The 23,255-nt window shown below is 43.1% G+C and overlaps 1 protein-coding gene across 3 annotated transcripts in view; it reads right to left on the bottom strand.

The window, feature by feature from the left end:
- Positions 1 to 23,255, bottom strand: part of LOC143356443 (pseudouridylate synthase RPUSD2) — a 262,149-nt gene that overhangs the window by 40,345 nt on the left and 198,549 nt on the right. For all 3 annotated transcript variants that reach the window (XM_076792145.1, XM_076792147.1, XM_076792148.1), the window contains one exon: positions 8,950 to 9,172. In XM_076792145.1, the coding sequence (XP_076648260.1) occupies positions 8,950 to 9,172 (223 nt within the window). The remainder of the gene's footprint in view (positions 1 to 8,949; positions 9,173 to 23,255) is intronic.

Below are 23,255 nucleotides of genomic sequence, written 5' to 3'. Positions count from 1 at the left end.
CCGTTCGCTGACCGTTTTCAGTGATCAGGATGATCTCGATCACCGCGGGAGTATCGGTCGGTAAAATATTAAAACGTACAGCTGGCAGGCTGTCAAGAATCTGAAACGGAACTCTCGCCGCGCAGCATTACGTCAAACGGTGCGCCAAAGTCGGCCAACAAAAGCCTTTTGTCGCCGGGGTACAGATGTTGCGACGCGAAGACGTCTTGTTAAAGATACCGGGGGATCGATCGATCGACGGAAGATGGCGTTCTGTATCGGGTCTACACGATACACCGCGCAGCTTGGTCCCGGACACCGATAGATTGAACCAAGTACATATTCTCCGTTGCCGAAGAACCCGCGTTTTCTCTCGACGACGATTCGAACGAGTTTCTCGGTTCCACGCGAGCAACGAAAATTTAGTTTGACTCCCCCTCTCCCCCCTCTCTCGATGTCATCTATCCATCGTCCCGCCGAACTTGTAATTCTTCCCGATCGTTTCACTATGTCTGGCGGTCTCTGTCAGGATGTTTTCAACAACAGATCGATTCAGCGTCCGCCAATTAACACTAGAACTATCGAGCCCTAAACGTGACTTAGACTTATCCCTTTATAATAACAGCAAGATTGAATTTTCTCAGATTTCATACGATTTTTATAGTAACTTGTACTCCGAAGAAGAGATATAGTAAAAAATTTCTCGTGAAAACGTTTTTATAGTTTCAGTAATCGTGAAAGAAGAAGTCATCCACCAGTCATTTTGACTGTTTAGGTAGTTCTAGTGTTAACCCTTTGCACTCGGCGCTATTTTCAATCTGAAACTAAATTTGTCTTCCGTCTTACAATATTTTCATTTCATTCGTACGAAACTGATCCGATTTCTACATACAATATTTAAATGTTTAGTAATCTATTAAATACAAATTTTGTAATGTAACAAATATTTTGTAATATTTTTTGTAACTTCTTCGAAATAATGCCACAACAATTTCTAGTGGTGCTTCAGAGTCACCACTCGAGTGCAAAGGGTTAATACCGTCGAGTTTGTTTGTTTTCTTTCTATCTTGCGTGTTTTCCGATTCTGCAACTTTGTACAAAGTTTTGGTTGATCTTTGGAACCCTTTTCTTTGATCTGGCTTGCTGGCTGGTAGCAATTTATTAGGTTTCGATTTGGACTCCATTTTTCTCTCTTTCTATTTTCCTATTGGTTTACTAAACTACTTCCAACAAACACTAAACATATCACTAAGTTGTTTCTTCTTGGTGGAAAACCCCGATTATAATACTTTGTATCGATCTTATTTCCCGTCCTAGGGAGATTTTTCTGAATGCAACCTACCAATCATTCCAAAGAGTTCAAACAACTCACAGTCGGATCCAAATCAAATTTGAAAATCGTTTAAATATACAATTATAGCATACCGATCCCAGAACATCCAACATATCCTACTCGAATGTTCTAAATTCTCTTCTCAACGATCCAGATTCTCCATCGAAAATGATCTCATGACAAATTTAAACGAGAACAATACTGGAAACGTCCTTCTGTTTTTTAAATCTATTGATATACAGGGTGGTCCACGCAACTTGCACACCTATATAACTTCCAAAGGATGCGTTGCACGAAAAAGTTTTGTATACAGAAGTTGCATGGTCTGAAGAGGTACACTATGTAATGTATTTATTTTTTTTAAAGGTGGAAGTGTTTCGGAGCTTTGAGAGTCGACTTTCCTGAAAATTTTCTTACAAAGAAAAAAAAATCATTTAATTTTCTTTTTATTTTTCTAACCCGATATTACGCGAAGAAAATTTTCAGGAAATAAAGTAGTTCAGTAGTTTAATTTTCTTACAAAGAAAAAAAAATCATTTAATTTTATTTTTATTTTTCTAACCCGATATTACGCGAAGAAAATTTTCAGGAAATAAAGTAGTTCAGTAGTTTAATTTTCTTACAAAGAAAAAAAAATAATTTAATTTTCTTTTTATTTTTCTAACCTGATATTACGCGAAGAAAATTTTCAGGAAATAAAGTGAAATTACTCGTTAATTATTAGGTTTGGGGCTAATGAAGGTCAATACTTTTTTAATCAGAATTCGACATTCTTCCATATTTTGGTATCAAAAATATAGTATTTCATTTGAAAAAACAAAGTCGACATTCAAATCACCGAAACACTTCCACCTGTAAAAAAAAATAAATGCATTACATAGTGTACCTCTTCAGACCATGCAACTTCTGCATACAAAACTTGTTCGTGCAACGCATCCTTTGGAAGTTATATAGGTGTGCAAGTTGCGTGGACCACCCTGTATATAAACTGTTATAAACTTGTTTTTTGCTGTACCTCACCACAATGTAAATATTAACCGTAACCTTTGCTTCTATATTCAATTGTAAACCGTGTGGTCGCTAATGACCTAGCTTGCGACCACTTTAAAATAAACGGTATATAAAAAAAAATCGAAATGTGGAAGAGAAACGAAAAAAGACCGTACACAGATTCGAATCCCGCCGGGATTAGAATTAGGATACTCTACCCGCTGCGCCAAAACTTCTCCACGGTACTGGCCACGCGTTCCACATGCATATATGTACAGCAGGTTGTCGAAGAAACTCGCGGGACACGTCGGCCGTAGGAATTAATCCAATTATTTACGGAAATTCGTAGCCACGGTTGACGTTCCAGACAACTTTTTCGTGGCTCGCCCATGAAATTCAAAGTCGCCCGAGGATCCTGCAGGCGTCCGAGCCCGCTGGCGGAGATTAAGAGACCGGATACAGCATTAACTTCGCGGGAGGATATCAAGTTCGCGGCGAGCATTAAGCAAAGAGCATTAGCTCCGGGGAATATGAAATTAAAGTTCGTCCGGCTAAGTGTCTCCGAAATTATTTGAACGATTCTCTGGAAAAAGGAGAAACTCCAGATACAATTATCATCTGTTAGATACAATTCATAGAACGTCGATCGAATACATTTTTTGGGAGAAAAATGACCCGTATGAAGCATCGAAACTGGTCTCGTTAGAAAAATATGAATTTTAGTCAATCTTTGCCTGAATGTAAAACTCAAATTTACGGAATTTAAAGAAATATTTGAAGGATCGGAGCATGTCTAGCGTTTCAGTGGTGGGAATACGAATGGACACAGAGTTGAAACTGATTCGCAGATCGGCTGTACCGGCCGGACATGGAGCAAGTATCGCGTTACCAGGATTTCCCCGGCCTCGGTACGCGGGACCAGCAATTAATTCAAGAATGCCACGGCAAATTAATCCTCGTTATCGCTCGAAGACGATCTGCCGCGGAATGACGTAAGCATCCGCGTTTTATTGTTCGCTGGCAGGGATCACGGCGCTGGCTGACCCAAATGATCTATCCAGCGACCTTCACCCGCGGGAACGGGTTCTCCGTTGCGAAATCGTTGCGAAATCGTCGTCAGAGACGATTTCTACGTCGAGTTGCATCGCCCCCCCCCCTCCTCTGTCGCATTCTCCAACTATTCGCTTCTTCCAGCGAACGCTGTTGACCTCGATACTTATACTCGATCGTTTAGAGGATTCGATTTTTGAGACGCGTTCGAATTTCCCGCGCCCGCCAGAGTTTTAAACGCGAATTTAATTGTAGACGTGTTCGCAGTATACCGAAGGAGAAACCCAGGATCCAAACGCTGTTGAAAGAGTTAATTGACCGATGCGATGCACTAATTGGCAGGATTCTCCAGCAACCATGTTGCGCAAATGGATGATTGCCGCCGAGGAGCTCTATCTTGTGTTGCGCAACCGCGACGGTTCGATTTCGAGTTCGACTGGGGATCCACCCATCCAACATTTTCGAATATTAAGAGACCATTCCTGAAGGTACCGCTGGTTCTCAACTGTATTCCACTGGAACAATGAAATTAAACCGCGAGGACGCCATTTCCGCATTTTTAAAATTATACATCGCATCTTTTGCATTTCATTAATTTTCGACACCCAGATAGGATCCACCCGATTTGTAATTTCAAGCAACAAAAAAAAAAAAAAGCAAAACGAAAACACAGTAAAAATATCGCCCAACAAAAAAAATCAAAATTTTCCATCAACTAGTTACAAGCGGAAAAAACGTTTAGGGCTCCAGAATCGCACGATCGTATAATTTAATTCAGCGTTGGTTTTTACGAAAGCTTATCGCCCGTCACCGTTATCGCGCAATTATGCTAATGCTGTCTCCCAGAAGGCCAAGACAGACACGTATAATGACCGTCGTACATGTTAACAGTGTTGCAAGTTGCAACATTCGCGGAAGATCGTGAGTTCGAAGCAGCGGAAGCTGCGTCGAAGAGAGAGGACATCCTCGTTTTTTCCTCGGCCTTGAAACAGCTAGCAAAAATCGCGGACCTTGTCCCGGTATAAGATAACTGCGCTGATAATGGCAGGCTAGCTGGCAGACGACGCGTTCAAACAACCAGCACGAATTCCTTTGATATCCGTGCCAAGGATATCACGGCCGCGCGGTTCCTACGAGGATAACGAGAGTCCATTGTCGCCAGTACTTAGAAACACTAGGCATAAGCACTCCCACACAGGGACATAAACACGAGTTTTATTATAGCGAGATTGCGCTCTGGCTCTCTAGATTCGATGAAAGTGTCTTGTCCTGCAAGATGTTTCCTCGACGCTAAACCTACCAAGTATTAAAAGTGAGCCTATTTCTAAAAATGACAAGAAAGTATACAGGATTTCCACGTAAGCATTAGAAAGAAATGAAAGAGGAGAAAGTTATATGTAACGATGTCTGTAATTTCTTTTGATCTGCATGGTTTTTTTTGGAAATGAAGGTAACCTTCAATTCCTTTTGAATGGAATGATTTGATTTTTTTGCGGGCATTCTAGTACGATAAAAGTGAATTCAAAGTGAAGATGTGATTTTATATGCACACCTGCAGTCCGAGAACAGATGCAACCTCTTTAACAGGTTGACTGCCATGTCACCCAAATGTGGGTGACGGAATTATTTGTCCAGGTTTTAAAATGAATTTTCAAGTTAATATATTCATTCTACCAAATTTGGTTAGGATCTGTAAAATGCAAGATGATTGGATGACTACTCAATATCATACATTTAATTTTTTCAATTTTTATTTCATTAAATAACTTACTTTGATTTTATGGAATTTTTGAGGTTTCTAGTATGGCAGTCAAAGTGTTAATCGAGTATATAGTAAAAAGCTAAAAGCAAATAATGATTTCATTTCTTCTGGAATATGTACATACATTTTCCTTCGACTGCGACCCCTAAAACCTTGTTCATAAAAATCTGTGTAAAAAGAGCTTCATGATCATGCATTATTAATGTCCTTTGCTATGATGTACAGGTTGATTCAGAAGCTACGTTCCTTCTTACACGAAGAAACAAAATTCTAGACTTACAAAATAGCGAACTCGAGAACGATACACGAATGCAATTACTTTTGGTGATTATTCTTTCTTGGTGATTTAAGTACTTAATAAATACGAATACTTTTGTAGGTGCTTGAAGAAACAAGAACAGCGACACAAGCAACATTGTTGGCAGGTCCAAAAAAATATATCGGAGTGTACAAATGGTAATTTCCAGTCCGCGGCGATGACACAAAAAATCAACCCTGTCCCGCTTTCGGTTTACGTATCCTGCGTTCGCGACGTATAAATATTACAACGGAAAATATTGGCTGTGACGTGTGGCGCAGTGGTTCCCATTCACCGATGAAAAACAAACATACGAGGAGAAACAAAAGCGGAAACACAATAAACAATCGACTCTCGTCGCAGATGGCCCATTCTGTGCCGGAAGAAACCCTCACTTGGCTGATGCAGAAAGCTCTCTCAAAATACCGTATACTGATTTAAGAGACATCTCTAAATCACGTGCTTTCAATAACACCAATGAATATATAATTACTGAAGGCCGATTCAGAGGCAGAAACTACTTTGAACATTTTCACGACGAAAGAAGGAAACCCTGGTACACGGGGAAAAATTTATCTCGAGAAATCATTGTGACCATTAACAGAATTAGATCTGGTCATTATAGTCTTAACTTCTTTCTAGCTAAAATCAATGTGCTAAATAACCCTGGCTGTTCATGTGGTCATGAGACACAGGACATTGATCACGTCTTATGGCAATGGCCTCTATGTGACACGTACAAATTGAAATTTATATATAACCTGAGATTACGGGTTTTTTCCCATGTCGTGTAATATACTACTCCACAGACCCACAACCTTTCTGAAAGATTGTGAATTGTGTATGTAATGTCACCATCACGTCCATTATCAATTAAGCGACTCCAACTGATATGTATCTATTACGTTACCTTCGCATTAGTATAAGGTTATTATTGTAATATTATGTATGTAACACAGACTGCAGAATAACCTCTTATCGGAGGTTACAACTGTGCAATAAAAAAAACCCTCACTACCATCACAACGTATCCGAAAATTACAACTTCACCGAACATTATTATTTACTAGTATGTTCTCTTTGTTTATGAAGTATTCGTTTGTTAACAGCGAAGGCACGATCTACTTAAGAAATGCTAAGTTTTGTCAGCGACCAAAGGCATGAAAAGATAACTCGGTACTAGTGATCAGTGACCAAGAGAATAAAACTATAATTATGTAACAGTGATCACTGATCAATGCAATGGAAAAATAATTCTTTATCAGTGATCAGTGACCGAACCGACCAAAAGATAATTCTGTATCAGTGGTCAGTGTCCATAGCAATTAAATGTCAATTCTGTACCAGTGATCAGTGACCAAGGGAATGGAGAGACAAGTCTGTACCAGTGGTCAGTGACCGAAGCATTGAACAAATAATTTTGTACCAGTGATCAGTGACCAAGAGAATGAAACTATAATTTTGTAACAGTGATCACTGATCAATGCAATGGAAAAATAATTCTTTATCAGTGATCAGTGACCGAACCGACCAAAAGATAATTCTGTATCAGTGGTCAGTGTCCATAGCAATTAAATGTCAATTCTGTACCAGTGATCAGTGACCAAGGGAATGGAGAGACAAGTCTGTACCAGTGGTCAGTGACCGAAGCATTGAACAAATAATTTTGTACCAGTGATCAGTGACCAAGAGAATGAAACTATAATTTTGTAACAGTGATCACTGATCAATGCAATGGAAAAATAATTCTTTGTCAGTGATCAGTGACCGAACCGACCAAAAGATAATTCTGTATCAGTGGTCAGTGTCCATAGCAATTAAATGTCAATTCTGTACCAGTGATCAGTGACCAAGGGAATGGAGAGACAAGTCTGTACCAGTGGTCAGTGACCGAAGCATTGAACAAATAATTTTGTACCAGTGATCAGTGACCAAGAGAATGAAACTATAATTTTGTAACAGTGATCACTGATCAATGCAATGGAAAAATAATTCTTTATCAGTGATCAGTGACCGAACCGACCAAAAGATAATTCTGTATCAGTGGTCAATGTCCATAGCAATTAAATGTCAATTCTGTACCAGTGATCAGTGACCAAGGGAATGGAGAGACAAGTCTGTACCAGTGGTCAGTGACCGAAGCATTGAACAAATAATTTTGTACCAGTGATCAGTGACCAAGAGAATGAAACTATAATTTTGTAACAGTGATCACTGATCAATCCAATGGAAAAATAATTCTTTATCAGTGATCAGTGACCGAACCGACCAAAAGATAATTCTGTATCAGTGGTCAATGTCCATAGCAATTAAATGTCAATTCTGTACCAGTGATCAGTGACCAAGGGAATGGAGAGACAAGTCTGTACCAGTGGTCAGTGACCGAAGCATTGAACAAATAATTTTGTACCAGTGATCAGTGACCAAGAGAATGAAACTATAATTTTGTAACAGTGATCACTGATCAATCCAATGGAAAAATAATTCTTTATCAGTGATCAGTGACCGAACCGACCAAAAGATAATTCTGTACCAGTGATCAGTGACCAAGGGAATGGAGAGACAAGTCTGTACCAGTGGTCAGTGACCGAAGCATTGAACAAATAATTTTGTACCAGTGATCAGTGATCAAACTAATGAAAATATAATTCCGTACCAAGGATCAGTGACCACCACAGTTTCAGAGAGCAATTTTAAAGATCAGTGACCGCAGTAAAGCGATTTCACGCCAATCGCCGTTCGCGTCGAGGAAATTCGTCGAAAACATTCGAGGACACGAATAAACAGAGCACGACAGCTTGACGAGATCCGACGAGCTTACGAAGAAGCGTCGCGATTTCCGGGCAGAGAATCCGTAGCTCGTCGCGAAATAATTACACGGTGCTCGAGGAACGGCTTTCCCTTTATTTGTCCCGGGGAATAATATAACCGCGAGCGGCAAGAGCGTTCGGCAAACTCGACGAGAAGAGTCCTCTGTTCCCTCGGAGCGTTTCATTCGCCGTTTCTTTTGTTGATCGAGCTTTCAAGCTCCTCTCGTCCTGATCCGCGATCACAAAGAAGAAAACAGACTCTGGTGGCTTCTGCTTCTGCCGAGAAGGAGAAGCCGTCGTTCGTCCGTTCGCCCGTTGCTTTTGCTGATGCTCGATTAGAGAGAAGGACCACACGATCGATCCTCACGATCGGCTCATTAGGCGTTTAATTGCCGGTGAATAATTCGATTATTCTTCCCCGTACTCGAGTAAAATCAACTGGGAAGAGACACACGCACGCACACACACACACACGCACACACACATCGGGACCACAGGACACATACCAAACACAAGAACACGGAATCATGGGGCCACGTGGCTCGTGGATTTCCGGTGACCTGCGCCGCGAAAGCGATCGTCAATGATCCCGTTGACGGCTCATTTCGTATCGATAAATAAAAAGTCGATCGTGAACGGATTCGGAGGAAAATCGTGCGACGATCACTTTCGCGGCAAGTGTGCACATTTCCGGCGGCGGCGGCGGCTACGTGTGGGTTTCTCTTACCTGTGCACGACGTTCGCCAGCAGATCATTGTGGCGTAATCTGTAATCGACGTCCACCTTCTGGTAGTTGACCGTCAAAGTCCCGGCCCGGATGCACCGCTCGTACTCTTCCGCGGGATGCGCGCGAAATTCCCTCGCGAACACCTCGAGTATCTTCTCGCCGACCCATCTTCCTTTCGTGAACGTGGTGAACGTGAAGTAGTACGGGTACACCTTCCGCAGACCTGCGAACCGAACACAATCGATTACGTTCTGATCCCCCCGGTTCGAATCGATTCCGCTTCTTTTATCGCTGCCCGTTCTCGAGCGAACGTCCTCACTCGCAATCTTCCATCGCGGAGATCCTCCCCGTTTTATTGCGAACTATAAACAGCCACTTACGGACGAAAGTGTTTCAATCTCCGACTCCTATTTCACTGCCAGACATCGGATTTCACGCGTTGCTGACAGATGAGCGCGTACGAGATTTTCAATTGCGAGAGGATCACGGTAATTTTCTAGACACATTGGTAGCTCCACGTGTCGGGACTATGATTCCGTGGACAAAACTACCTTTGTTTTTAATTATTTTTCAATCGAGATACTGTCAACGTATTCGTGACACTTTTCTGATCGAAACGATACCGAACACGACACGGTTCGGATTGTGCTTGCGCGTTTAATCCAAGATATAGTGCAACCTGTATTATACGAACTGATCGTGGAACCTGATTGATCAGATAACGGAATAGTTACTTTGTTACATGCTCGATGAAATCATCACCGATTTGTACAGTGAGTCGTGTTTCTGAAAAACCAACAAGTTTCGTACTTTAATTCTACGAAATTTCTTAACCGTACGAAATGCAAATTATCCTGCCGCCCTTTATATCGGCCAGTATTTTTTATGATTTCGAAGATTCTAGGCTGTGACTAGTTTCTCTGAGATTTCCTGCGCAGAAAAGAGAAAAAAATACCGCAGGATCGACCTGGTAAATGTCGCGTAGGGCGCGATCTTGCGCGGAAGCCGACTCGGGGGTAGTTGGAGCGTGTCGGAGGGATCTAGACGTCGGAGGGATGATCTTCCGAAAAGTCAGATTAATTTTCAAGCCCCGAGGCGGCCGAAAGGGATCCGGAGCGGCGGCAACGGTGCACAAATCGTTAGCGAGAGGACGGTTTTCGGACGCGGGGGTGGCTTCGCTTCTTCTTCGACCCCCTCCCCTTTCCTCCCCGTCTCCCGTATCGTCTTCTTTCTTCGTTTCCGGACGCAAGCGAGCATACAGAGTCGCGCGAACGCGTTCCCCCCAGTTTTTCCGCGGCGACCCGCACCACATTCGACCAACTGGGGCGTTTAAACGATCGACAGCTCCCGTTTTGTTGGCTGGGCACGATGTCTCTTCTACAGGTCGCTGCATTTTTCGCGGCCGAGCTGTATAATTTACAAATCATTCGTACAAAATTCGCTAAATACTTCGTTTCACTCGAGAAACCAGAAAATATACAAGTGTCGAAGATGTCGATGTGTACAGGCTGTTTCATATGCTCCATCATTCTACAGGACGCTTCATTTCCCGCGGCCGAGCCGTACAATTTAGAAAACAGTGATACGAATTCGCAAAATACTTCGTTTTACTCGAGAAACCAGAAAATATACAAATGTCGAAGATGTCGATGTGTACAGGCTGTTTCATATGCTCCATCATTCTACAGGACGCTTCATTTCCCGCGGCCAAGCCGTACAATTTAGAAAACAATGATACGAATTCACTAAATACTCTGCTTCACTCGAGAAACCAGAAAATGTAGAAGATGTCGAACATGTCGATGTGTACGGGGTGTTTCATATGCTCCATCATTCTAGAGGACGCTTCATTTCCCGCGGCCGAGCCGTACAATTTAGAAAACAATGATACGAATTTGCAAAATATTTCGTTTTACTCGAGAAACCAGAAAATATACACGTGTCGAAGATGTCGATGTGTACGGGGTGTTTCATATGCTCCATCATTCTACAGGACGCTTCATTTCCCGCGGCCAAGCCGTACAATTTAGAAAACAATGATACGAATTCACTAAATACTCTGCTTCACTCGAGAAACCAGAAAATGTAGAAGATGTCGAACATGTCGATGTGTACGGGGTGTTTCATATGCTCCATCATTCTAGAGGACGCTTCATTTCCCGCGGCCGAGCCGTACAATTAAGAAAACAGTGATACGAATTCGCAAAATATTTCGTTTTACTCGAGAAACCAGAAAATATACAAATGTCGAAGATGTCGATGTGTACGCGGTGTTTCATATGCTCCATCATTCTACAGGACGCTTCATTTCCCGCGGCCAAGCCGTACAATTTAGAAAACAATGATACGAATTCACTAAATACTCTGCTTCACTCGAGAAACCAGAAAATGTAGAAGATGTCGAACATGTCGATGTGTACGGGGTGTTTCATATGCTCCATCATTCTAGAGGACGCTTCATTTCCCGCGGCCGAACCGTACAATTTAGAAAACAATGATACGAATTCGCAAAATATTTCGTTTTACTGGAGAAACCAGAAAATATACAAATGTCGAAGATGTCGATGTGTACGCGGTGTTTCATATGCTCCATCAGTCTACAGGACGCTTCATTTCTCGCGGCCAAGCCGTACAATTTAGAAAACAATGATACGAATTCGCAAAATATTTCGTTTTACTCGAGAAACCAGAAAATGTAGAAGATGTCGATGTCTTCAGGCAGTTTTATATGCTCCATTATTCTACAGGACGTTTCATTTCCCGCGGCCGAGCCGTACAATTTAGAAAACAGTGATACGAATTTGCAAAATATTTCGTTTTACTCGAGAAACCAGAAAATATACACGTGTCGAAGATGTCGATGTGTACGGGGTGTTTCATATGCTCCATCATTCTACAGGACGCTTCATTTCCCGCGGCCGAACCGTACAATTTAGAAAACAATGATACGAATTCGCAAAATATTTCGTTTTACTCGAGAAACCAGAAAATGTAGAAGATGTCGATGTCTTCAGGCTGTTTTATAGGCTCCATCATTCTACAGGACGTTTCATTTACCGCGGCCGAGCTGTACAATTTAGAAAACAATGATACGAATTTGCAAAGTATTTCGTTTCACTCCAAAAACCAGAAAATGTAGAAGATGTCGATGTGTACATGGTTCATCTATCTACAGGACGTTTCATTAATTTTGTTTTTCTGGAACTTAACCATTTTGCGAATGCGTACCCAACGGTACACGTTCATTAACGAACTAGTAATATTAAATGTATAAAGTGTACAGGATGTTTCATCCATTTTGGTTATTCTCATTGTGCAAATGAGAATACTTTTTACCATATATTGCAACTCTCATTACTGAAATGAATAAAATGTCCTGCACGTTGATCTCTTCGAACAGATCCGTCGAAATCGATACACATTGACGAGCCCAGTTGAATTTCGATATTGAACACAGGAGTGGCCCGATAAAAAGCGGCAACGTGAAATTTGACGTTTAAAATCAAGCCGGGAATTTTTGCGACAATTAATACTCCCCCTCCGATGGGGAAAAATAAAGGGCTGACAGGTCGACGCGTTCTGAAACTGATGGCGTCGATAACAGCGAAATATGTAACATAATTCCGCCGGTATTGTTCTTTATTTCCAAACTACATCGGTCGCGCGCAATTTATGGAATCGTTGCGCAACGGTATCGCGAAAATGTTGACAAGCTTTTCGCGAAATATCGTTGTAATGAAATGAGTGGAGCCCCCCGCCCCCGTCCGCACCCCTCCCCCGGTATCAGATCCAGCCGGATTCTATTAAGAGTCGGGCTAATGAACGCGAATTAACGCGCGATATAATCAAATTTCGTATGAAAATTCACTATGAATATCATCGGGCGGCGTTAAATTTCAGCGCGCGTTTTGATTCGCGGTTAGAACCCGCGTTACCCCGGCTCCCGTTTACCAAACAAATTAAGCCCGAATAATGCAATCTCGTCGGGGCGAACTTAAATGTATCCTGTCGTTTCGTGCCGTTAAACCTTGTTGTGAACGCGAAATCGTTCCCAATTAAAAATACATCCTTCGGCGGTCCGACTTCGGACATGTTCCACCACAGGCTTCTCGTTCGCGAGCACCTAAATCGTTCCGGGACACGCTTCCGGCTGGCATGATTCAAAGAAACAAACTTTCTCAGGATTTATAGCTTGAAGTTCCAGAAGAAGATTCCGTTTCTAACTGTTTATAGGAATCCGTCTTCTAAAATTCTTCGCGAATGAATCGAGGTCCCGGTTTTTCGCGATTTTTTCGACACGATACAGCGGTTCTTTTTAAACCTAAACGTCCCTATCGTGAAGTGTGATTTCACACCTTTAGTTTAAGCCGTCGGACGTTGTAAAATTTCTACGTCTCGATTTCCGAACATACGACGCAAACGAAAATACCGCGTTCAAATAAACGGCGTTTCGCGCCGAAAAATTGGCGCGCGATTCAAACGCATCCGCGTCCGATTACGCAACCGTTCGGCCCCGAGGCGACGCGGCGCAGCGCGGCGCTCGCGTGTTAATTATACACGGTGGTTGGTGTATCGCTCTGCCGGCGGGTAAATAAATAATGGCAATAAATCGTCCTTGAAAGTCCAGAATACGGGTCTCTGGGGTTGGTCGACGGCCAAGAACGTCGGCTCAGAAAAATCCGTCGAGGTTTAATCGGCCCGGCAGACTGGATTTATCGCGAATACTCGCGATTGGCCCGCCCCGTGGAGCTTATTTTCGGACGAGCAGATTCCGTGCCAATCCGTAATTAATTACGAAACAATCGTGCGCGAGAGCGCGACACTATTTAAAGATTATAATAACGGGATTACTGGATTACGGGACTTGGAAGGCTACCGCGGGGTAGTTTTATTATTCTCGCTCTGTGACCTTTATCTTTCTCTCTCTCTCTCTCTCTCTCTCTCTCTCTCTCTCTCTCTCACTCTCTTTCTCTTTCTGTTTTCGTGGTCTAGTCTCAGCTTACGTAAACGACCGAAACGCAGGCTCTCGTACTCGCGAATGCGATTTATTATCGCGCGCGTTGCACCTGTTGTTCGCGCTGGAGACGCGACGAATGCGCCTGTCGTTCCGCGGACGCGGTTATATATCGGTCAATAAATTTATTTGTTTATTAATACGCCGCGTGACAGGCGCGCGCCGCGATAACGCGTTTAAACAAGCCGAAACGATCGCGACGACGACGACAACGCCGACGGCGCTAGACTGGCCTGGAATTGTTTGTTGGACTGACGCTTCATTGTGCTGAAAACTTTGCTACGAACGCTTAGGCGAATGCAGATTTTCTTACAGGAATCAAGATAAACTGGGAATTCGTAATCTCCCTTTCCCATCACTTCGATGTAAAACAAGAAACTGGGTGGAGCAACGTAAAACTTTGCAGAGACACTTCGAAAGATGTAAAACTACAAGATGCAGCTCCAACTTGCAAAAGAGAACCGGTTTTAAAAAGAGAAACCTCACGCGTTCACTAACATCGTTCCACGTGTGTGACGTCCACATTCTGGTAATTTACTCGAGGTAAATGTACCGTATTCTAATTAATTTTTACACGCTTTACTATTTACAGTCGCAGAATGAATCATAATACTCAAAGATCTCACGACTGTATTTCATTCAATTAGTTCAATATTTCGTAAAGGAGATGCACTATAATCAAGATTTTTTATTGCTTTCTGTTCGGACTATAACCACATCCATACCGATTACTAAACAACATTGTTTTTGTTTCGGATCAGTAGAAAGACCGTAGTCATGTTTTTAAGAAATATATTCCATAAATGTATAGCTCGTATAATTTTCATTATTTTCACTTGAAAAAAATCACACGTGTACTCCAGGCACCTGTAAATATCCGTGAAAAATCCCAATGGAAAGGTTTTAATCGTTCCTCTGAGAAAATTCCTAAAAATTCGTACAAGAATGGCCTCGAAAATTAGAATACACCCCCCCTATGATACAGTAAATAAATTCTGCTCGCGGGTGGGACGATCTAATTTGTTGGTTCCAATCGATACCAGATGGGATACGAAACAAGACGAACGCGGGGTAGAAAAATAGACGAGAAAATCGACATCGGTGGACTCGGGGGGTTGTCGGAAGGGGGAACGGGGCTTCGAGAGATCTAGTATATATATATAGAGAGAGAGAGAGAGAAAGAGAGAAAAATCGAAGGGAAAGAAGCCTGGAGATTCCTCGACATTCCGGGGCAATCGTCCACGGAATTGCAGCGATCTGTGCAACCAGGAATTACTCGCGGAAACCAATCGGGTCCCTTTTAGCCGGCCGTCCGGTCGGCCGGGTCGAGGATTCTTGCTGAATTAAAGGGAAATCCTAACTGCGAATTTGGACCGGCGCGGAGAGGATCCGCCGAAACGTGAAAAGCCGCATCGAGCACCGTGAAAGCTGCAACAGGAGGAGTCGGGCCAAAAAACGGATCGGGCCGATCATCCGCCGAATCATCCCCCGCCTTCCTCGCTTTTGTCTGCCCATTCCGCGAATTATTTCAACCGTTTGGAGAAAAGAATTCTTCGAACGAGCTGTCTATTTATCGACTGGATGGATTGGGTTTTTCCTTGAGTGAATTCCAACAAAAGTTTCGAACAACAACTTTTAGTGTTTTCTTTGCAATTCTTGCGATTTTCTGAACATTTTTTCTTCGTGTTACGTAAGTAAACTAATTGTTCTCGAACAAATCGAATGCGTATGGTTCAACGTTTAAAACATTATCGACCCTTTGAAAAAAATGAATAAATTAACGCGGTCGGCCAAGAATCGCCAAGCCAGGCGCTCCAACACTACGAACGATACGTTCACAAAGCATCCACGAAAAATGCATTTTCCCACCTTTTACCTGACCGCTGATCCTAAATATTAATTCGAATGAAAAACACGCCGTCATTTCGGACACCATTATCCCGGAAATAAATAAATTAACGTCGACCGGCTTACAAACCGTGGATATCCGGGTGCAGTTTTAACGGCGGCAAACATTAGCGCGGCAAATATTAATTAGCGGAACATCGGGGCCGGGTGTTAATATTTCAATATGCTCCCCGCTGAATGTAATTTTCCATTATGGTGTCGGGTGGGGGCTGTGACAGGCCGTTTTTCAATTAATCGTCGATACCAAGCGGCGAACAGAGCCGAAACACGGGAACCAACCGGGAGAGCATCGGAGGAAATCGGCGGGGACGAGATTCGTCGTCGCGTATCAATTAATTAGAGCGTCGATCAAGAGCTCCTCCGGCCGACGAAGAAAAATCCCCATCCTCTCTGCCCATCGCTCTCCCGGTCTCTTTCACGCTTTAAAGATCGCGCGGGCGCTCTCGATTCGATGACACACCCTCTCGAACCTCGCTCCATAAATTGCAGGGTAATCTTTTTCTTCGATGAAAAGGAGAAAGCCTCCACCCTCCACCCCCGCGCGGCCCCTTGCCACCACCCCCGGCTGTCACCTTTTATCCGCGCGGCGGTCTTTTCGAGCGCTTCCGGCTCGCCGAGTCGATCGAACCTATCCAGATGTTTAATTAAAATGATTTTAATTGCGAAAATGGAGTCGGCCGACTCCTTGGCCTCCGATCCAAACCCTTTGTAACTTCATTTGCCGCTGGGCCCGCGATGAAAGCGTTCGGATGGAAATCCGTGATCCTGTTTCAGGACATTCTTTCCGCTCACGAGGTTCCCCGATTGCACCCCTACGGGAGATCGTTCATAACTTCGCAACTGGTAAGTATTGTCGAGCGAAAAAATTATGAGGTAATGCCGAAAGTATATTATTCGGAACAGGGTAAAAGTTTTTCGAACGAGGAGCACCGATTTTGAGAGAGAAATTCATCGAGAGGTGTTTAATAAACGACTGAACGTGTGAATGGACGATCGAATTAATTAATATATCGACCGACTTAATTTTTCCGAGAACGCGTAACACAGTTTTCCAACGAACACAGAGTCCCTCTCACGCGGCAAACAATTTTTCCCTTCCACCGAAATAAATCAAACCGGCGACAGAAAAGCGAAAGAAAAATAGCTTCAGAACGATTTCCAACCCTTTCCGCGCGGAATAACATTTTCGTCTTCGGATTCTCCATTATGAGAGTGTGCCGGGTTGGCTGATGGTATCAGCGAACAAAAAAAGAAAGAAAAAGCTGCTGGTGTTAAGGGTAGAAAATAGGCTAGCCCCGATAAGGGAAATTGCGAGGAGAAATATACGCGAAGTGGTTGATAAGATGGAGATTAAAGAAAAATAAACTCCGCGGGCGGCAGGTTGCGAAGTAAAAATAGAGGTAGTCATAAGCGCGGAGGATACGTGCGTGATCTAATTTAAATGGGTCATCCGGTATGCATTCACCTTAAAAGATAATGTTATCCGAGCGTTATGTAAAGTTCCATTACTCGGCGCTCCACCTTTTTCTAGAACACCATTTGGCACGGAAAACGCTTGTTCGGTGTCATGCTCGCGACCATTGGCCATCTTCATCAGTACATTATTGTTTTCGTCTTCTCTTAAATCTATCCCGCCGCCCCGACTTTATGGGTCCGCCAAAACACTCGTCTCGTATGCTCTTGCTCTGTGTATGCACGTGTGCGTATGCGTGTGCGTCGCTCGCGTTATAATATACTGACAGGTAGCAGAAATAAATAAACAGAGCACGAGCGCGACGCGACGGAGGAACGAGTCGGGTACCATTATTGTTTTGTCTTCTCTTAAATTCCTCTCTCTAATCAGTAAATAAAAGCCAAACGAATTTTCTTGTTTGTCCTACGGTGCACCGTTCGCATTATAACGCCGCCCCTTTCGAATTTCAGTCTGCTATTCGTAAACTGCAACGTCAAAATAAATCTTATAAACAAACGGAGAAAATCGAGAAATAAATAAATAACCAGGAAACTGGCCAACAGTCCCAGGAACAGTTCCCAGTCCGTTACCCAGTGCACCAGCACCCTAAAAGTTACTGTAAAAATAATCTCGCACCCCTACTTCACACTTTTCAATTTTCAGTAAGCTATCTGTACACTGCGGTGCAAAAATGAATCTTGTAGAGAAACGGAGAAAATCAAGAAATAAATAAATAACCAGGAAAGTGGCCAACAGTCCCAGAAACAGCTCCCAGTCCGTTCCCAGTGCACCAGCACCCTAAAACTTTCTGTAAAAATAATCTCGCACCCCTACTTCACACTTTTCAATTTTCAGTAAGTTATCTGTACACTGCGGTGCAAAAATGAATCTTCTAGAGAAACGGAGAAAATCGAGAAATAAATAAATAACCAGGAAAGTGGCCAACAGTCCCAGAAACATTTCCCAGTCCGTTCCCAGTGCACCAGCACCCTAAAACTTTCTGTAAAAATAATCTCGCACCCCTACTTTACAATTTTCAGTAAGCTATCTGTACACTGCGGTGCAAAAATTAATCTTCTAGAGAAACGGAGAAAATCGAGAAATAAATAAATAACCAGGAAAGTGGCCAACAGTCCCAGAAACAGTTCCCAGTTTGTTCGCAGTGCACCAGCACCCTAAAACTTTCTGTAAAAATAATCTCGCACCCCTACTTTACAATTTTCAGTAAGCTATCTGTACACTGCGGTGCAAAAATTAATCTTCTAGAGAAACGGAGAAAATCGAGAAATAAATAAATAACCAGGAAAGTGGCCAACAGTCCCAGAAACAGTTCCCAGTCCGTTCCCAGTGCACCAGCACCCTAAAAGTTTTTGTAAAAATAATCTCGCACCTCTACTTCACACTTTTCAATTTTCAGTAAGCTATCTGTACACTGCGGTGCAAAAATGAATCTTCTAGAGAAACGGAGAAAATCGAGAAATAAATAAATAACCAGGAAAGTGGCCAAAAGTCCCAGAAACAGTTCCCAGTTTGTTCGCAGTGCACCAGCACCCTAAAACTTTCTGTAAAAATAATCTCGCACCCCTACTTTACAATTTTCAGTAAGCTATCTGTACACTGCGGTGCAAAAATGAATCTTCTAGAGAAACGGAGAAAATCGAGAAATAAATAAATAACCAGGAAAGTGGCCAACAGTCCCAGAAATAATTCACAGTTTGTTCCCAGTGCACCAGCACCCTAAAAGTTTCTGTAAAAATAATCTCGCACCCCTACTTTACAATTTTCAGTAAGCTATCTGTACACTGCGGTGCAAAAATTAATCTTGTAGACAAACGGAGCAAATCAAGAAATAAACAAACAGCCAGGAAAGTGGCCAATAGAGAAATGAAGAGTCCCCAGTTCGTTTCTAGTGCGCCAGCACCCGAAAAATCCCTCGGCGACCGAGCAAACAGCGTCTCAGCCCCGGGGTGCGAGAACAAAGGGGGGATGATCGGCGTGGAGAACAGTTCAAACAGTAGAAAGGACCGCGAAAATCGCGGCCGATTCCGGTTAAGAAGTCGTGCGCGGCTTCTCTCCGCGAAATAAAGGGGAAACTGGGGGGTGGGGGGTGGTTTGACGAGAAGAAAGGCGGATTTTAGAGGGGGCCGGCCAGAACGCTCGAGGACCGTGGATCTGGATTACGCGGCGAGCGTGAAACGTGCCAAGAGGCGCAAAACCGACGACAGAGGTGGCGAAAGGGGATTCCGAAGGTTCTTCAGAGATCTCCCGAACCCCACCCCCTTAAACCCCGGTCGCCCACAACCCCCTGAACGCGAGCGAAAGCGGGGGGAAAGGAGAGAAAGAAAGAGAGAGAGAGAGATCGGAGACAATGCGTCGTCGTCCTCTGTGACGCGAGTTTAAGCCTCCTCCGGAAACTTTGTCAGTTTCCTCGATGAGGATAGGGGGCGGGGGTGTATGAGGAAACGCTTTTCGCAAAAGGAGGCCTCCGACGATTTACCTCGTGTGCTCGAGTCGCCCTGCATCCGCGAAATTCATTAGACCAAGCGCCCGGTGGAGATGCACACCTTCTCGTCGATCTTCAAGGGTCTGCGATCGACGAGATCTTATTTTTCCAGCGATCCACTCCCCGAAGCTAGGGAAGACCTTCTCGCTTCAGGGAAATATTTTCTAGATTTTTTTTCAGAACGATTTGATGAGCTGGAAAAATAATTTGACGCTTCCGAAGATGACGAAACACAAATAGACTTAAATATCATTTGTAGTTGCTAGACTGCGCATCTTTATGCAAAATAAAAAATATTCGCGTTGATTGAAAAACACAGAAGCGAAATAAAAATTTCGTTCTTCTTTCAATTATTTTATTAAGCTAATACGAACACGCTGGTGCCCTTAAATCTTCTTAACATGACCACTGCTTTAAATTGTGCTTATCCATTCTTCCCATAAATGCATAAAATCCGCAATCCGGTAACGGCAGATGGAGAATTGCAATGTTTATACATAAAGATGCGCAATCCGGTTATTACACATTTGGAATTTTCTAGTTCGCGCCCGAACGCTCCAGAATATCCTTTGCCAACCGAATTTCAATACCCCGAAACGAAAAGAAAAAAGAAAAACAAACAAAAATCCAGGACAACCGGTCGAAACAGAAATCAAATTCAAAAGCATCGGATTACGAACGGCGGCGCGTCGGCCCGGACAAAAAACAAGGTTACACAAAAGTTCCCGCAACCAGGTTCGCAGGCAGATTCGCGTGCAGATTCATGCGATTAAAACCGGCCGGGACGCACACGTTCGCCGATTACATTTCCAGGCTCGTTACGAATTCAGTGGGCTCGTCGTCGGAATACGTCCGTGGAACTGCATTGTTTCGCGTCGGCCCCTGAAAACCGACCGTCTGACTGTCGCGCGCCGGTTATCCGCGCTTTCGCTGAATTATGCATCGGCGATTTGCGATCCTCGGGAGCCTTGGGAAAGCGATCCGCAACAGGCCGTCGCGGAATTTCGCGGAGGAATTTTCCGGAGAAAGTTTCCGCTCCTGCCATCGAGAAACTGTTTCACGGGGTTGCCAGAGGGTTGCCATAGGGTTGCGGGCAAGGGAGACCGTAGAGGAGAACAATTACCGAGGCAGTAATCGATGGATGCTCGCGGCAATTACTGTTTGCGCCGATGTTTTGAGCCCCGGTGAATTTTCATTCGCGTTCGTTACGAAACCGACCAAGTTGTCGCTCGCAACGACTGCATCCCCTTGCATTCGCTTGCATCGCGTGTGCACCACTGTCATGCTGAGCCGACTACCGTGGGCGTCGGGGGCTGATGATGGATCGGGGAGATGCATGAATTCGCTCCGGTTAGGTTTCGTTCGACCAATAAAGGCCGAACGGAACGCTGACTGCGGACTTTACGCGCGTTATGGCAGCCTCGGCGAAAATCTCTGTGTTGCCAAATGTTGCAGAACGTTTCACGCTTCTTGGGACATTGATGGAACCTTTAACACTAGGTTTACGGAGCACTAACGGAGACTATTTTGCATTGCTACTTACATCTTTAGCAATATTTTTTGACAATAATGTATACCCAAAGAAATAGATTTGCTAAATAATTTCTCATGTATGCATCGTTGGAATCTTAATAATTTTAAGTTAAAAATATTAGAATCCGCCATTTTGACGGGTTCCGTGAATCTAGTGTTAATGAAAGGCACACATTTTTTTCCGGCCCCCAATTTTTGCAGATTGAGCCACGGTTTGTGAGAGAATTAAAAGGAACTTTTTATGCAAAATAAAGATTTTATTAACACGTTAACTGCCACGTATCATTCCCAGAGACTCTTACAAAACCAGAGTAATTTAATTAGTGAAAGGGAAACTAGAAATTTTAAATGTATTATAGGGGATGCTGTTTTAACCCTTTTGAATTTTAAAGATCTTAATAAAATTCGGTTTATTTGGAAATGTCACAATAAAAATGAATGTCTGAGCCTAGTCAAAAATCACTGTCAGTCATATGCGACTGACGTGGCAGTTGACGTGTTAATTGCAAATCATGGGAAGCACACAGACATTTATTTCTTTTTCCAATAATTTAGACGAGAATAATACAGTAGAGTTACTTCAAATGTTTTTACAGTTTTGTATCTCATCTAGTGATTTCGCTCAGAAATGCATAAAATCCGCAGCCTAATTACGGCCACAAAAAATGGCTAATAATTTGAATAGACATATTCTCGTTATTTTTATAAAGTAAAATAGTCAATAGTAATGTAAAATATTTAGTTGAAGATAGCGAAATTAGTTTGATACAGATTGTTATTTAAAATCGTAGTATAGTAATAAGGGCTCCACCGTTTTCCTTTGTTAAATTGTTCCAGTAAAGTTGACGCGTTGCATTTGATAAAACATTTTAATAGCGATGGCAGCCGGTGATCTAAATGTCGGCGTTAATGGCAAACGCTTAACGATTTTATAATAGATTGCGTCCACTATTTCCGCGGTTCTCGCAGCGTTCAATCGGAGAAGGAAAGTTTCTGAAGGGTGTCGCGAAGTTGTGATTAAAGGGTTTTTAACAATTTCTTTCTGGTCGAACGTTGTCGGAGCGGATCCGAGAATTTCGCAAATAGGATCCGCGGACAAATTGAAATAGTTTAGCGTCCGTCGACTTAGACACCCGACCATTTATCACGGCGAAACACACGGTCTAGATGGGCGTGTTAACAATGTCTCGCTGGAAGGGTGTTAATTGCATACCCGGTAACCGGTAGAGTACATTCCAGTATATATCCGAGATACCCGCAGTCTTTGTCGTCCCTTATGGCGTGCGACAACATTATCGGCCAACAATTTCACCGACCGGCCACGGCCACCATGAATTTTCCATTGTAACCGGGAAAATTCGCACGAGACATCATCGATTTCCTGTCGGATTCCCGGCTCGGCCATCTATACGTGTTTATTATCCGCGCAATTTTTCTCTGATACGCCCCGAGCATTATATCAGGCTGTTTGCGAATTTTGTTAGCCCTGTCTGCAACGTGTATAGCTTGCTAGAAAATTCGCGACCTCGCGCGCAATTAGCACACGTTCGCTACCAGCATCGCAGCCCGCTTTCACTGCAAAAATGTTTTACCAAATGCACCTTCTTTACGAAATATTAAAACAATTTCGCAAAAAATAAGTCACAGAGTCTCTGAATATCAAGCTACGCGTTACCACTTTAGATAGCAAAGCGTGCACAATTAATTTGACTATAAATCGAGCACGAATATACTTTGTTGATGCAAATTTGCGACTGTAAACATGTCGCAGCCATACGTTTTATCCGAGACAGTGAACTCGACGAACTGGTAAACACGTCGGTAAACGTTCAGTTAATTAGTAGTTAATTTTTATCTCGATCCTTCTAGCGCCGGTGACGCGAGCGTTTCTTTCA

The sequence above is a fragment of the Halictus rubicundus genome, chromosome 8, assembly GCF_050948215.1.
Source record: "Halictus rubicundus isolate RS-2024b chromosome 8, iyHalRubi1_principal, whole genome shotgun sequence".
NCBI lineage: Eukaryota > Metazoa > Arthropoda > Insecta > Hymenoptera > Halictidae > Halictus > Halictus rubicundus.
The sequence above is the reverse complement of the archived record's forward strand: the minus strand, read 5'-3'. Positions and strand labels throughout refer to the sequence as shown.